This window comes from Podarcis gaigeae, assembly GCF_964106915.1.
Source record: "Podarcis gaigeae genome assembly, chromosome: 2".
NCBI classification, from domain to species: domain Eukaryota; kingdom Metazoa; phylum Chordata; class Lepidosauria; order Squamata; family Lacertidae; genus Podarcis; species Podarcis gaigeae.
In genome coordinates, this window is record NC_139679.1 from 54,962,771 (window position 1) to 54,977,215 (window position 14,445).

The 14,445-nt window shown below is 44.1% G+C and overlaps 1 protein-coding gene across 19 annotated transcripts in view; it reads right to left on the reverse strand.

Annotated features, from left to right (window-relative positions):
- The window catches only part of TCERG1 (transcription elongation regulator 1), a 36,072-nt gene extending 32,496 nt beyond the window's left edge, over positions 1–3,576 (reverse strand). For 4 of the 19 annotated variants that reach the window (XM_083728232.1, XM_083728233.1, XM_083728226.1 and 1 more), the window contains exons 1-2: positions 3,406–3,551; positions 470–561 (exon numbers count right to left, since the gene is read on the reverse strand). Coding sequence is in view for 8 of the 19 variants with exons in the window: in XM_083728224.1 (XP_083584350.1) it covers positions 3,406–3,521 (116 nt within the window). In the remaining 11 variants the exon portion in view is untranslated. Of the gene's footprint in view, positions 1–469; positions 1,406–3,138; positions 3,302–3,405 lie in introns of those variants that run through there. The other 15 variants (XM_083728224.1, XM_083728225.1, XM_083728236.1 and 12 more) reach the window with 10 other exon arrangements.
- Positions 3,577–14,445: the final 10,869 nt, after the last annotated feature.

Sequence of the window (14,445 nt, forward strand, 5' to 3'; positions counted from 1 at the left end):
AGTTTTGTCTTCAAATTATTTGATCAACAGAAGGGAATTGCTGTTACAAGTGAACCAAAACATTGTGACAAAGTTATCATGAAACCCAAACTGTTTGGGAGGCTTTGTCCTCACAATTTAAATGACTTAGAAAGCAGTATCTAGACTGGGGATACTTCAAATGGAAAGGCACTGCACAAGCTTCCCTCCCACAAGCCTAAATGCAAGTCACCTCAAACACAAGGTGCAATACCCACATCTCTCCTGTATTTATATATATCCAAGACTTCTAAAACAACTGATTTTAATAAATACCAAAGCACCCAACAGTTTAATAACATGAATGGGTGCACACCACACACTTGGATGGGAACATCTACATCCTTTTCACTTGTAGCCTAAATCTGAATTTGAGAATGCTATCCCCACTGTGCCACCCAGCCCTCTACAGAGGTAGCTTAATAAATGTATATATAGAAAAAACGTTCACCTTTGCAACCAACAAACGCTCTTCTGATGCTCTCAGGAAAACAATTTTGCCCACCATTTAGTGCCAGTGCAATACCAATGTTGGCATGATGACTCAAAATTGAAAAAAACAAAGGTTATAAGGTGGTGAACGACAACAGACAAATAATTCAACACTTAATATTCAACCTTCTAATTTTGGAAGTTGCATAGCACAGAGGTGTTTAAGAATTCTATTGTTGTATATAACTCGTAAATTTGTGATGTGACACTCAGTGGCCACTGCCAACTCCACTGAGATGGTCAAGAGCTACATCAGATTTTTTTGTGTGATAAAGCTATTAAGAGTACATAATATATGCATACTGAATGAGTTACAAAGGATGCACATATGTAAGGATTTCAGGTTATGCCTTTAAAACTCAAGCAAGTTTGGGCTTGAACTTTTCCTATTAGAGCTCACATGTATTTTAAAAGGAAAAAGCCACAATGCAGCTAAGTAAACTGACGCAATGTGCATGTATTTTGTACATGTAAAATATAAGTCATTTAAAATATATCTTATAAATAGGGGTGCCAAGACTGAACACTCTCACTAAGGAAGGTATTCTGCCAGTTCTGGAAAAAATCTGTCTACAGAACTTATAGAATTTTATCACAGGACATGCATAGGTAATGAGAATTTGCAATTGGCCTCCATTATTTGATAATAATGAACTTGTGAAATCGAAAATATTATGCGGAAAAATAAAGCACTGAAAAGTTTCTGCCATGCATTAGTGTATGGGAAAAACTGGTTGCCCACATCCATCCTGGGAAGGACAAATTGGCAGAATCCAAGAGAATGCAAAACTTTTAGTATTTCTGAGACATATAAGTTATTTCATTTCAATTCATACCAAACATAAAAAGCCTCCTCTATAGGTTTCTGAGAGGAAGAAGGTCTGCGGCCTGCTAAAGAGCACACAGTGTTCTAGTGTGATATAGGTCTTCCTGCCCTCCCTCTACTTCCAGTATTCAGTACTGTTGCCACCAGCCCGCTTCTACTTAAGGTCTGGCATAAGAGGGAGAATAAAGGCTGGCAACAACTTGGATTGAGGGCTTCTTATCCTACATCTCTAAATCCTCACTGCTTCCACCACTGCTGCAATAGACTGGAGAAACAGCCTGGGCCTAAGAGTACCAAGTCCACTATATACGCATAGTCAGGCCTTGTTTTGCTTGTCATAATGGGCCATTTCAAAAGGACAATGCCTTTTTCTTATGATGCACAGCAATTAAATTGGAAAAGAGACTGCTGCTATGAACACTAGAAGTTAAAAATACTATCTGGGTGAGTTTTTCCACTACTCTTATGATGGTTAGTATTTGCAGTGGAATTTCTGGATACAGTGAAAGTCACATCATACTGCAAATTACCAAAGATACAGTATATGCAAGCAGGGTAGCTGGGTGAAAGAGCAAACTGGACACCTGCACCTTTAATAGAAGTGCAGAAGACTTTCACCAGCTGCTGGAATTATTTCTTCGGCATGACTATTGAAGGTGAAGCAGCCCTGTCTTCCTTTTTCACGTAGCTGCAACACAGACAAGTACAGATTTCCCACTTTAAACTGGACTGCTTCATATGTTTTAAGTGGAAGAGGGCTGGGGTGGTGGCACAACTTCAATCTCAGTTATTCTGTTTAGTCACTAATGATGCTTAATATGTACATTTTTAATATTTGATTTTTCTACTTGTAATTTATTAATGTTTACAAATAATATTTTTCTGTTAATTACGTTGCTTTAAATGGTGGATCTTTACAGTATTTCATTTGAAGCTTTAAGGAAAGTTGCAAACCCCTTACAGATTCTTTTTCCAGGAATACAAAGCAGTACAGAAATGACTTCAATAATAAACACGCAAGTATTTCCATGTACGGAAAATCGTCATGCATGCGTTTTGCTCTGCATCCATATGTTGGGAAGCTGCCATTTGACACAGCTTTCCAACACATGGACGCCAGAAGCGTACCATGCAAAACATAACCCTATATTAATGTCACATGTCAGCTTCACAGTTTTTCCTACGTGGGAACGCTTCCTTATGCAGGACCACTGTTAACAAGTGAAGTATTCCTTCTGGTTACTTGGATAAAACTTTAGATGTGATCTGGCCAACCTTCTACGCTTGCATTTCAAGTTTTTCACACACACACAACCCTGAGGGGCTTCTCCTCCTCAATGCAGCCTGGCTTCATTTAACTCTGCACAGAATAGATTTAACAGGTATCTGCTGCAGATGCAAGGGTTGTTTTATTCCCCCCCCCCCCTGCCTTCCTCAGATCCCCTTTTCTGCTGAAATACTGAAGCCTTCCACATGCACAGAGAGGCATGCGCTCTCAGCTACTACTGAGCCGCGGGCCCCCAGCTGAGGCGCCAGTTCAAGAAGGAACTGGGGAAGAGGGAACCACGCATCTCCTCGGCCGCCCGCCCGCCCGCCGCTCTTGATACGTCAGCGTGTGTCCGGGAGCCGCCATTGCAAAAGCCGGCTGCGTGTGGGGGAGCAGCCAACAGACAAAACGGGCATCCCGTCCCCAAGGCTGAAGAGCCGTTGGAAATAAATAAATAAAAGAAGCGAGCACGGAGGCGGTACTACTCCGATATAACGGCGGTTATATCGGTCGGGGCGCTGAGCGGGAATCTCACCAGGGCAGGAGCGAGGCTTGAGGTGAAGGGCGGGAGGGAGCCCCAAGAGGGAGCGGAGGCCGAACGGCCGCTTCCGCCTCGAGACGAAAGGACGGAGGGGGGCGGGCCCAGCGCCGCGAAAGCGGAGCGGGAAGGGCGCTCGTGCCCCCTGCGCGCGCTCTCTCTCCCTCGCGCGCGCGCTCACAAAAGGCCTCGTGCTCCTCCTGCCAACCTCTTCCTTCCCCCCCCCCCGCCCGCCGCCATTCCCGGAGGAGGACTTCGCCTTACCTCATCTCATTGTTGTACCGCTCCGCCGCCCCAGCGTCCCCTTCGCCGCCGCCTGCTCCGCCACTCGCGCCGCCACCACCGCCGCCGCCTCCTCCTCCTCCTCCTCGTTCCGCCATCACCAGCCGACTCTGCCGCCGCACACGCCCACCCTCGCCAGGCCTCGCCGCCTTGTCAGTGGCTGCCAGGTGCGTCAATCACATGACGGCTCCGCGTCACCCTCGCCTCGATTGGTGCCTGTCGCCGCCGATTTTGAATGAGAGGCGGAAAGCGAGTAGTGACTGGCTGGTTTGGCTCAAAGAGCATCAAGCGGCGCCGCTTGAACGCGCCCTCCTGCGGCCCGCTCGCTTGCACGTCACGTGACCTATAACCCGGAATTGACCTTGATTACCTCAAAAAAAGAAAAGAAAGAAGTCTCTGACCACAGAGATAAGAAAATAAAGGGACGCATCCTATTCTTTTGATACGGAACTTACGGGTGTATGTTGGAGAAGCCATTTTTCCAACCTCGCTGGGTCTGAAGTGAGAGCAGTAAAAGTGATACAGTAAAATCACAATTTTAATGTAGTTCAGCTATGGTGGGGCTCCATCGTGTCTTCTCCGAAATGGTAGAGACGTTTAGGATCTTTCTTGCTCAGGACTCATTTCATGCGAAGAGATAATGCGATCTTTTTACCAAAAAAGAACAAATACTTTCAGATTTATTCATTTGATTTATGGAAGTTAACAATTTTAAAACAAATACACCATATAAAATGTAGAGTGACAATATAATCTGGGATTATATTCTTTATGTTTTTTTGCTGCAACAGAGTAACATGCTACCCTTTTATGATTTATGTATTTTTAAACATTTTAAGATATAATTGCTATTACAAATGCAAATACAATCCATTATTAATTAATTAATTAACAAATCACTTCCTAGGAGGCATTTTGAAGCGACCTCACAATACAATAAAAATATAAAACAACTATTGCATATATAAAAGCAAGCAAAAACTGTTACAGATAAAAATACCATTTCAAATACTGTAAAATGCAAATACTGACTGGGGGGACGGGGAGATATCCACTCATAAGGCTTGTTGTTTGTGTTGGTGGGAGAGAGTAGTTTTCGTTCAGCCCGCAATGTTACCCACAGTTAATATTGCTGATTAAAAGTAGGGTTTTAATTTCAAGCCAAAATACCTCTCAGGTTATACCACTGCTTAAACTGCCATCTCAGGTCCACTCAGAAGCTTGCTGCTCCACTGACTTGCAAGAGAAAGTGTTGTGCTTTTAAATGTTCAAAAACAAAAGATCTTTTTGTTGTTGGCATCTGTCTGAATAGATACCAGTTAGGAAAAGCAGGACTTTCTTTGGTTGCTGCTACCTTTCACTTCTGGATGAACATAGTGTAGCCCAATCACAAATATAGTCAGGGTGTTGCTAGCTATGAGTCCTGGTGGCTTGACTAGATGCTTGGGGTGATGAGAAAGAGAGTTGGGGCTTGAGTGTCGACTCTTATTCAGAGCTCTGACTGTCTAGTCTGGCCATCTGGACTTATCAATGGATGTTACTTTTGGTTTTTCTCTTTTGTTTTCACTGGGGTCTGCTGTGGGATGGCTAGCCACAGTTAGTGTCTGTGGAAGCAGTAGTACCAGCAACATCCTCTTTCTGAAATCAGGATGGAATTGCAAAGGCGCAGGAGTGAAAATTCCAGCCCTGGTGGGTAGTGGGAAAACCCTACCAAAACTGGAAGCAGAGTCTGTGTCACGCTACACTTTTTGTATATTGGGTGAATGGCAGACCATAAATGATAACATAAACTCTCAGAGAAGTCCTGCTATTTTAAATGGGATTGTACTGTATTCCAGAGCCAAGGTTCTAGTTGTCTATTTTTCATTGCAAATATAACAAAGAAAAACAAGAAATGATGTCAGCTCAGGTTAGCAATAAGAACACTCTTATCAATCCTAATTTAAATTTGTATATTAATATAGGCAGTTCATAAATCCAAGCAGACACCCAAACACAATCAAGTATGATAGGTTATAATTTCAAATGGAGAAAGGCAGTAAGATCTTCAGACAGTGACCATTGAGTTATGGATGTTGTTATTGTTGTTTAGTCGTTTAGTCATGTCCGACTCTTCGTGACCCCATGGACCAGAGCACGCCAGGCACTTCTGTCTTCCACTGTCTCCCGCAGTTTGGTCAAACTCATGCTGATAGCTTTGAGAACACTAGTGGGTGTTTATTCTTCTAACCTTGACATATAAGTCTCTCTGCAACCACAAGAGCTTGCAGAATCCACTTCTGTTGTTGATCGTTACATCACAGGAATATAATTTCAAAGAACCAATGTTAATCAAGTTCTTTCCCCTCCATAGTGTAACTCTTTATTTTCACTCTTCCTTTTAGCCACTAGGAGATCCCCTTCGTCTGCTTTGGTATGTGTAGACAGAATTATCCATCAAGGTAGCATTGCAGAACTTCTGGGGAGTACTTTACAGCTGTCGGTTTCTTTTGATAGCTTGTCCAGTGGATTGCTTTGAAGATTGACCTGAAAGAGCATTAATGAAATCTCACTTGTTTGCAATACTCATGTCTCTTCTGTGCTAGGTCTTTTGTTAATGGTCTCGTTTCTTGTCTGCTGCCTAGGAACAAGTAATTAGCCAGCAAACAAGACACCATGTTCTCGCACACATTTTCACTTGCCCCTAAAGGGTTAGGTTGCTTACACAATACATATTAAGCACATGCATTCTCCCCCAAAGAACTTCCCGCAGAGCTACAATCCCTGGCACCCTTAACAAACTATAGTTTTCAGGATTATTTGGAGAAAGTCATGTGCTTTAAATGTTTGTGTGTACTCAGCCCTTTCAACAAAACTGAAACAACAAACAAAACAGCACAACAAGGGACCTGTCTGGCTTAGGTTTTCTCTTCTTCCTGTGCTCAGTTCCTCTGTAGAGGGTGGAATGCATAAGGATTGGTGGCTGCCATTGCTTTGCTTGGACGCCCAAGAAGTTGTAGCCCTCCAGACATTGTTGGAGAACAATTCTCATCATTGCTGAGTGACCACAGGCCATGCTGGCTGGTACTGATGGGAGTTGGGGGTGGTCTGTCAACATCTGCAAGTTCTCCAACCCTGATTTATTCTGCCCCTTAAAACTCAGTGGTAGCTACTGAAATTCATGTCTACATAGTTTACCCTTTTCTTTGCTTGGCCTCACCCTGGGTTCTCTTTCTTGGTCACTTTACAGTACAGCAGGATGCTGGGAGCTGGCCTTGCTATGAATATTTTATTTGAAAATATATATAATCTTGATTATCTGTCTTTCATCCAAAGCTGCTCACACTGACTAAAATCACAAGCATAAAAAAGGGAAATCAGCAGAACCCAATGCCAAATATGTTGCTCATTGTAAAACGAGTCCCTCCTTTGAAAACAAGTGTATGTTCATTTCTAAATAATGATTTGCCTTGTTTTATTCGGAGAAATTTCATGGTTGACTCTGAGCAGCCTCTAGGCAAGCAGTGTTTCTGGAAGTTGGTTCTTACACTTGTAAGATTGTCTTGGCACAGATTTTAGATGATGCAGGACAGGAGCGGATAATGAATATTCAGGGAGGAGAAGGTGAGGGAGAAGAAAAAGAAAAAGAAAAAGAAAGAGGGCAGTAAAGAGACGGTTCTGCTTGTTAAATGGAAGCCCTCAACTGAACTGTGTTTTGTTGTTTTAAAGTAGTTTTGTAGTTTTAAAGAGCAAGTGACTAGCTGAAGACCTGCCTTGTTTAATTGTCCACCTAGGAAACCAAATATATACACATGTATCTGCTCCTTTGATGTTACTAATGAATGAGCTCTTTTAACTTACTCTGACGGCTGATAATTGTGCTCTAGCTCCTGGGCAAAAGTTATCAGTAATGTGGGTATGCGGAGTGGCCGCTGGCATCAAATATTCATAGAGTCACAGATGGGAATCTACAAAGAGTTAGCGCCGAAACAGGAGCATATTCCCAGCCATTCTGCAGTGAGCGTGTCAAAACATCAAGAGTAATGGGTGATTTGTTGCTACAGCTACATAAGACTGGCATGGTTTTGCTTTTCTCAAAGATTAGAAGGAAGTGCCCTCACCAGCTGCTGTATTTCCAGTTGAAGTAGGTCAAGATATGCCATTGGCTTCTACAGGCAGAAGTGTCGCCTGCACCATGTTGTTCTTCCGACTGCGTTTAGTCCTGTGTTCGCCCACAACTTAACATGGATGATGGGACATTGGGAGCCCAAAGTGTGAGAGGCAGCAGCAGCAGTTCAGGTGAGGAAGACCTGCCCTGCAAGAGGACTAATACCTGTTTTGGCAGCTGTTTCTGGGCCAGAGTAAGATCTGCTTTGGCCCAGAGGTTCAGAAACAAAAGAAACCACTGGGATGTCTGAGATTTTTTTGGAAAAATGTGTATACACAGTCTAGCTCCTCCCTAGGTGTCTATTTTGTTGTCTTTTTAAAGGTATTATAAGTGACCCTGAAAACCTTAAATAAAAAGGTTGTGGGTGCCTTCTACTCAGCAGTAGGAGGGAGGAAGGGTTGTCAAAAAGATTGTACCTCTCAAATCAGGGGTGCCGTAACACAAATTGATTAATTCATTCATTGACTAAAAGTCATGGAAGCAATTGACGTGCCCTGCAAACCTATGCATGCCGTAAGCCCCATGGTAATGGAACACTCCTGCAGGCCCCATGGCCTCCTCCGGCAACTGGAACAGCTACGCAGCATTCCCGGGAAGGAGTCCTGATGTACTGGGACTCATAGCTGCTCTCTTGTGAGCATCCGGTCTAGCAGAGTAAAAGCAGCGCAGACAGAGGTGAGGAGGTATCTGGGCATACCTGCTTTATTTCTACTAACTACAGATTAAAGAACATAACAAACGCATATGAGAGGAGCAGCCCTCATACAGACACTCTGTCTCGTTGCAAGAAGGAGCAGAAAGAAAAAAGTACAATAGTACCAGAGATGGAAGTCACACAGACAGGCTTCCTTTCTCATGGAACAGAAAGTAAACAATAGGATCAGATGATCCTTGCAATGGGAGGAGTGAAATACTAACACATGGAACACAGTGCGTCTTACTCTCAAGTAGACATATCTTTGTCATTTATTTAAAACATTTTAACCTTGCAATTTTGTTGCGTCAGACCAAATGCCCATGGTGGCACACAGTCAACAATGCGATTAAAAGCAGCAGCAGAATTAAAAGAAACTATGCTGCTAGGTTTTTTAAATTGGAAAAGTGATACAGTGGTACCGTGGGTTAAGAACTTAATTCATTCTGGAGGTCCATTCTTAACCTGAAACTGTTCTTAACCTGAGGTACCACTTTAGCTAATGGGGCCTCCCACTGCCGCCGCACCGCCATCATGCGATTTCTGTTCTCATCCTGAAGCAAAGTTCTTAACCCGAGGTGCTATTTCTGGGTTAGCGGAGTCTGTAACCTGAAGCGTCTGTAACCCGAGATACCACTGTATTTTTCATGTCCACTTTAGGGCTGTGCTTGTTAATTCAGGCTGGCCCAAAAGGGATATCTTCTTTGAGTGCGAATAGGTGTGGGATTGGAGTGGGAAGCTAATCCAGATTGAGATGGCAGTGGGAGTAAAAGAGCTAAAGTCCCTTCCCTACCAAGGCAGGATCCCAATCTAAATTGCCACTCTCATACCTGTTACTTTTACAAAGCCATTGAATGGTGCTTCATTAGTTTGGTTTTATTCGCATAAACTAGGTTTAGAGCTCTGGAACAACCTGCTATCCCTTGTAGTTCCTGCTGGGACTGTCAACACTGTTGCCAAGTTCAACTGAATATACAACCATACAACAAAAGCTCAAGATCTTTCCACCCTTAAGAGCAGTCAAAATCCTTCTAGCAAGGAGAGCAATGTATACTTCCCCTCACGCCTTTGACAGAATGCCACTGTTAAAAAGGAGGATGGGTTTTTTTTTCTTTGCAAGGTATTATGGGAAACCTATGCCAGCATCAAATTCACCACCCACATGAAACCTAGCCATCAGGATTGCCTGAGGATAGGAAGGGCCTATTTGGTTTTCTGGCTACCACGAGGTCATTGGATTGCATTCTGTGATTGAAGCAAGGTGCTTTGGGAATCAGTGCGCACGAAGCCTTCTGTGGGAGCCAGAGGCAGCATCAGCCTCAGGCATACAGTGTTGACTTGGCAGATTTCCCCTTTCAGCCTCGTGTCAGCTTGTCAGCCCCATCACCCAAGAACAGTTAAGCAAACAGTTTATTAGCACGGCATTTTGTCTGACCACTGACCCATTCTTTGAGGAGCAATAAAATGCTTTTGTGGTATAGTAAGGTCTTGATCCTCCACATGTACGTTGACACATTAATAAGTTCCACTGATTTCAGTGGGACTTACTCTCAAAGTTAGCATGCACAGGACTGCAGCCAAATGCTGCAACCTCAAGCATATTTACTTGGTCATTAGTACCATTGAGTTCAGTGGGACTTACCGTATTTTTTGCTCTATAACATGCACCTGACCATAACATGCACGTAGTTTTTAGAGGAGGAAAACAAGAAAAAAATATTCTAAACAAAAGAGTGGATGTATGATTTTTGTGGTTCATGCTGTGGCCACAGACATGTGATCTGACAGTGAGTTTGGAGTAGCCCAATGCAAAAATCCTGAGGATCCATGTGGATCCATGCTTTGTAACCACGTTTTAAGTGGGGAGGGAAGGAAAAGCACTCAAGGGACAAGGAGCACGCGTGGGGTGGGTGGAGAAGGATGCTGCTAATAATGAAGAAGAAGGGGAGAAGGGGAGAAGACTCCTCTCCTCTCCCACTTTGCTCCTTTAAAGCAAGCAGGCTCTGCTTTTCTTCTTCCTCCCCGCTCATCCCCGGCTTAGCGAGCTGAAAAACTTTGTTGCTATGTAGCAAGCTGAGTGGGGAGGAGAGAGGGACAGAGAGCCTGCTTGCTTTAAATGAGCCAACCGGACAGGAGCCGCTTTGCTCCTTTAAAGAAGCAGGCTCTCTGTCCCTCTCTCCTCCCCACTCAGCAGCTCTTCTCCTGCTTTGCTGTTTCAAAGCGAGCCATGGAGGAGGGAAGGAAGGGGAACCATGGATCCTCTGCTCACGACTGCAGCAGATCCCCCTCGCCACCCATAGGCATTCCCTCCATAACACGCACAGACATTTCCCCTTACTTTCTAAGAGGAAAAAAGTGAGCGTTATGGTGCAAAAAATACGGTACTTCCTCATATGTGTATGTAAGATAGCAACCGAGCAATCCAATCCTAAACCTACTGAAAGTAGTTACCTTAACTCTGCATAGGTCCATGCTGTTTGTTAGCTTTGTCTGGAGCGCACGTGACTATGATAATTTCAGTGCTGGATATGTCAAATTTTGTTTACTGTAGTTAGAAATGTGCGGGTTCTGATCCACATTTTATTTTTACAGCATAAGATACTGAAATTATTTAGTCATTTCCATTTCTTTGGCATGTCCTCGTGTGCTAATGCATGGCAATTGCCACACTTATTAGTGCCTTGACGCACAGAGATAAGGTGTCCTTAATTACCTCTCCTTTCATTGTGACTCTTGGGAACCAAATAAAAATGTTATGAGCACAGGTAACTCAAAAGAAAGGTCCAAAGAGTAGTAAACCAATTGGAAAATATTAAGAGATAAAAGCTGCCTGTATTAACAAGCTTATTTCATGCCTAGACACCTAATTCCTGCATGGGGGGCTGCCATCAAGTTTTCTTGTCAGAGTCGAGCAGAAGTCAATATAGTGCATAGATAGGCACTGTGATGTTTTCCAGATGATGTTGAATTTCAAATGCCAACAATGCCAGGGATGATGAGAGTCTAACAACATCTGGAGTGCCACAGCTTGTCTACCTCCTACAAAAATTATTGGACAGAATAATCATCAAATTAAGTTTGTACCCCAAAGAGGATTTGGTGTTGTGAATACGATTGTTTATGGAGGGTGTGCTTCTACCTTCCTTCCAGAGTGCCCCCGTAAGATTGAGAGGAGGGACATTGACATCCTCCCCCCAAAAAACCCAGACAAAGAAAACTGGTGAGTGTTGTAGAGATTCAGAGAAGGGCCTTAGCTCAGTTGCAGGTTCAGTCTCTCGCGTCTCCAGGAACAGCTGGGTGAGAACCTAGTCTGAAATCCTAGAGGACACTGCCACTCAGTATATCAATGTTTTTCAACCTTGGGTCCCCAGATGTTGGACTACAACTCCCACAATCCCCAGCTACCTTAGCCAATGGCCAGGGATGATGAGAGCTGTAGTCCAACGACATCTGGGGAGGCTGAAGAGCACACAGTTGTGGAAGGCACAGAACCCCCGTATATTGTTCCTGGGAGACTGGACCTCCCCTTGGAATTTTCAGCTATGTGTATTTTGAAAGGTTTGTGTCTGTACCCGTAAAGTCTGGAAGGAATTTCATGCCTGATTCCACAGACTGCAGTCCATGGCTTGCAGGCTGCAAACACCTGCATCTCTGTACCAACTCTGTGCTCTCGTGTAGTTTTCTTCCATGTGCCACTGCCTAGCCCCACTTTTCCCAACAGGAAGGAGCTGCCTTCTTTCAACAATCAAGAGTTTCTAAGGGAACGTTTGATGGGACCGTGATAAAACAGCGCTCCTGTTCCTTTTGCTTTGATATTATGCTTTGCTTCCTTTCATTTTTATTCATGTATTTTGCTTAAAACCACTGGCACTACAAGAGTGTTGACAGCTTGGAGAGTGATTGTCAGTCGTCTGTGCAGATCGAACAATCCACTCTTTGCCATTCAAAGAGGCCCCTCAGGTCCCAGAAGCCAGTTTGTCATCAGCTGCCATATACAGCAGGTGACATGCTGCTGCTGGTGGTGGAGATGTCTCCAGAGAGGATGAGATTCAGAGGCCTCCAAGGATCAGCGGGAAGGAAACTGGGTGTGGTTCTGTCCTTGTGCGGAGACAGAAGTGTCTGTCCTCTCAGCTGCAAGGGGTGGGGCGAAAGGAGGTGGAAAAAGTCTACACAGACTACCTGGCTTCTGCTGACTTCAGTGAGAACTGTCTGCACCAGCTCCACATTGCCATGACTCAAGATTAAAACATTTTTAGGATGGTATAGCTAAGTCTCAAACAGTGAGGCTGTCTTTGTCTAAAACCTTTAATCCCCATATCTCACAGGTTCTCACAAAAGTACCTTAAAGGTAAAGGTAAAGGTACCCCTGCCCGTACGGGCCAGTCTTGACAGACTCTGGGGTTGTGCGCCCATCTCACTTAAGAGGCCAGGGGCCAGCGCTGTCCGAAGACACTTCCGGGTCACGTGGCCAGCGTGACATCGCTGCTCTGGCGAGCCAGAGCTGCACACGGAAACGCCGTTTACCTTCCCGCTGGTAAGCGGTCCCTATTTATCTACTTGCACCCGGAGGTGCTTTCGAACTGCTAGGTTGGCAGGCGCTGGGACCGAGCAGCGGGAGCGCACCCCGCCGCAGGGATTCGAACCGCCCACCTTTCGATCGGCAAGTCCTAGGCGCTGAGGCTTTAACCCACAGCGCCACCTGCGTCCCCTCGCCACCTGCGTCCCCTCCAAAAGTACCTTAATAATGTATTAATTAGAGTGTGCAACATCTGCAAGGCCTATTTTCTCCCCTAGGGGGTATACTGGTCCTAGTCAAGTGCAAGAGACCCCACCCATTCTTATCCAGTTGTTCTCTGCTTAATGTTTTTCCATAGCTATGAAGAAACAGAACGTGGTGGAAATTACTGGCCTGATATGCCAGTATTTGACTGTTTTCCCAAGCAACACTTAGAGTTGCAGCAGAGATGTCACAGGGATGAAAGCTCTTTGTTGCTTCATTAAGAGAAACAAACTACATGTTACACCAGAGGTCATCTCCAACCTTTTTGGACCAAGGGACACATTTAGAAATCTATGGAACTCATGGGCACCACAAAACACCCATCTCATAGTAGAGAATCTAGTGATGCTCAGAACCCACTCCCCACCAGCAAGCAAAACACTGACACTCTAAAATAATTTTAAAAATTGCCAACACTCTGAACTAACCTCCCAAAACCAAAACAAACAAAAACCAGAAAAAGCCTAAAATTGGGAGGAGTGGGGAGCCTTGGCACCTTGTTGGGTTCCCATGTGTTGCATGCACATATAAATGACCTCTTCCCCTTAAGAAAGGTGGTCACTTTCTCAAAGCACTTTCTGAAGATCTCCAGACAATATCTCAGTGTCCATTGAAAGAATGTCAACTATTGCCTACCTGGGCCATAAGCAAGCAATCACCCTAACAAAGGAACGTCTCCCTGCAGCCATAATAATATTTTAGTTTCCTGAATAGGCAATGCCACATACAAACAAGTGATACATGCACAAATATACAGTTGCCTACATGCATCTCTTTTACCTACACCTTTAATTCATGGGTTTTTCACAGAAGATGGTCTGTGTTACTTCCCCCCCTCCATGTTTGCTAGCAATGCATTCTCTCCAACACTAGACGAGTGCATTTTAAAGAATATGTACAGACTTCTAATCACCTCACATTTGAACATGTGCAAGTGTGGTATTCAACTATGTTTTACCTAGAGCACACCTATTAACCAGCCTAAGTGACTCACTTCAGTTAATTTCAGTGGGTCTACTCTGAGTAAAACATGGTAGGGTACCACCATTATGTATTTCTTATTTCAAACTGGGCCTGAGAATTTTGCAAGTCTGTCTGCATCAAATGTGACGTTGAACCTTGAATTATTTTGGGGCTGCCGAAGCAATTGATTACATGTTAAGGAGCAAAGTTCTAAAAGAATGGTGGCTTGTAATATTGTCTTTGCCTCTGGCCTCAACTTCTGCAAAGACTCGCTTTCCAAATGGTGACTCTGCCCCAGTGATTTCCTCATCTGTAACATGCAAATGGTGACAGTTTGCCCAAAAGGATTTTTGTGAGAGTGAAATACAGCGACACAATTGGAAAGCACTTTGTACGATGAAAATATCCTGTGGGTGAGAAGCATTAATAGTATCAAAC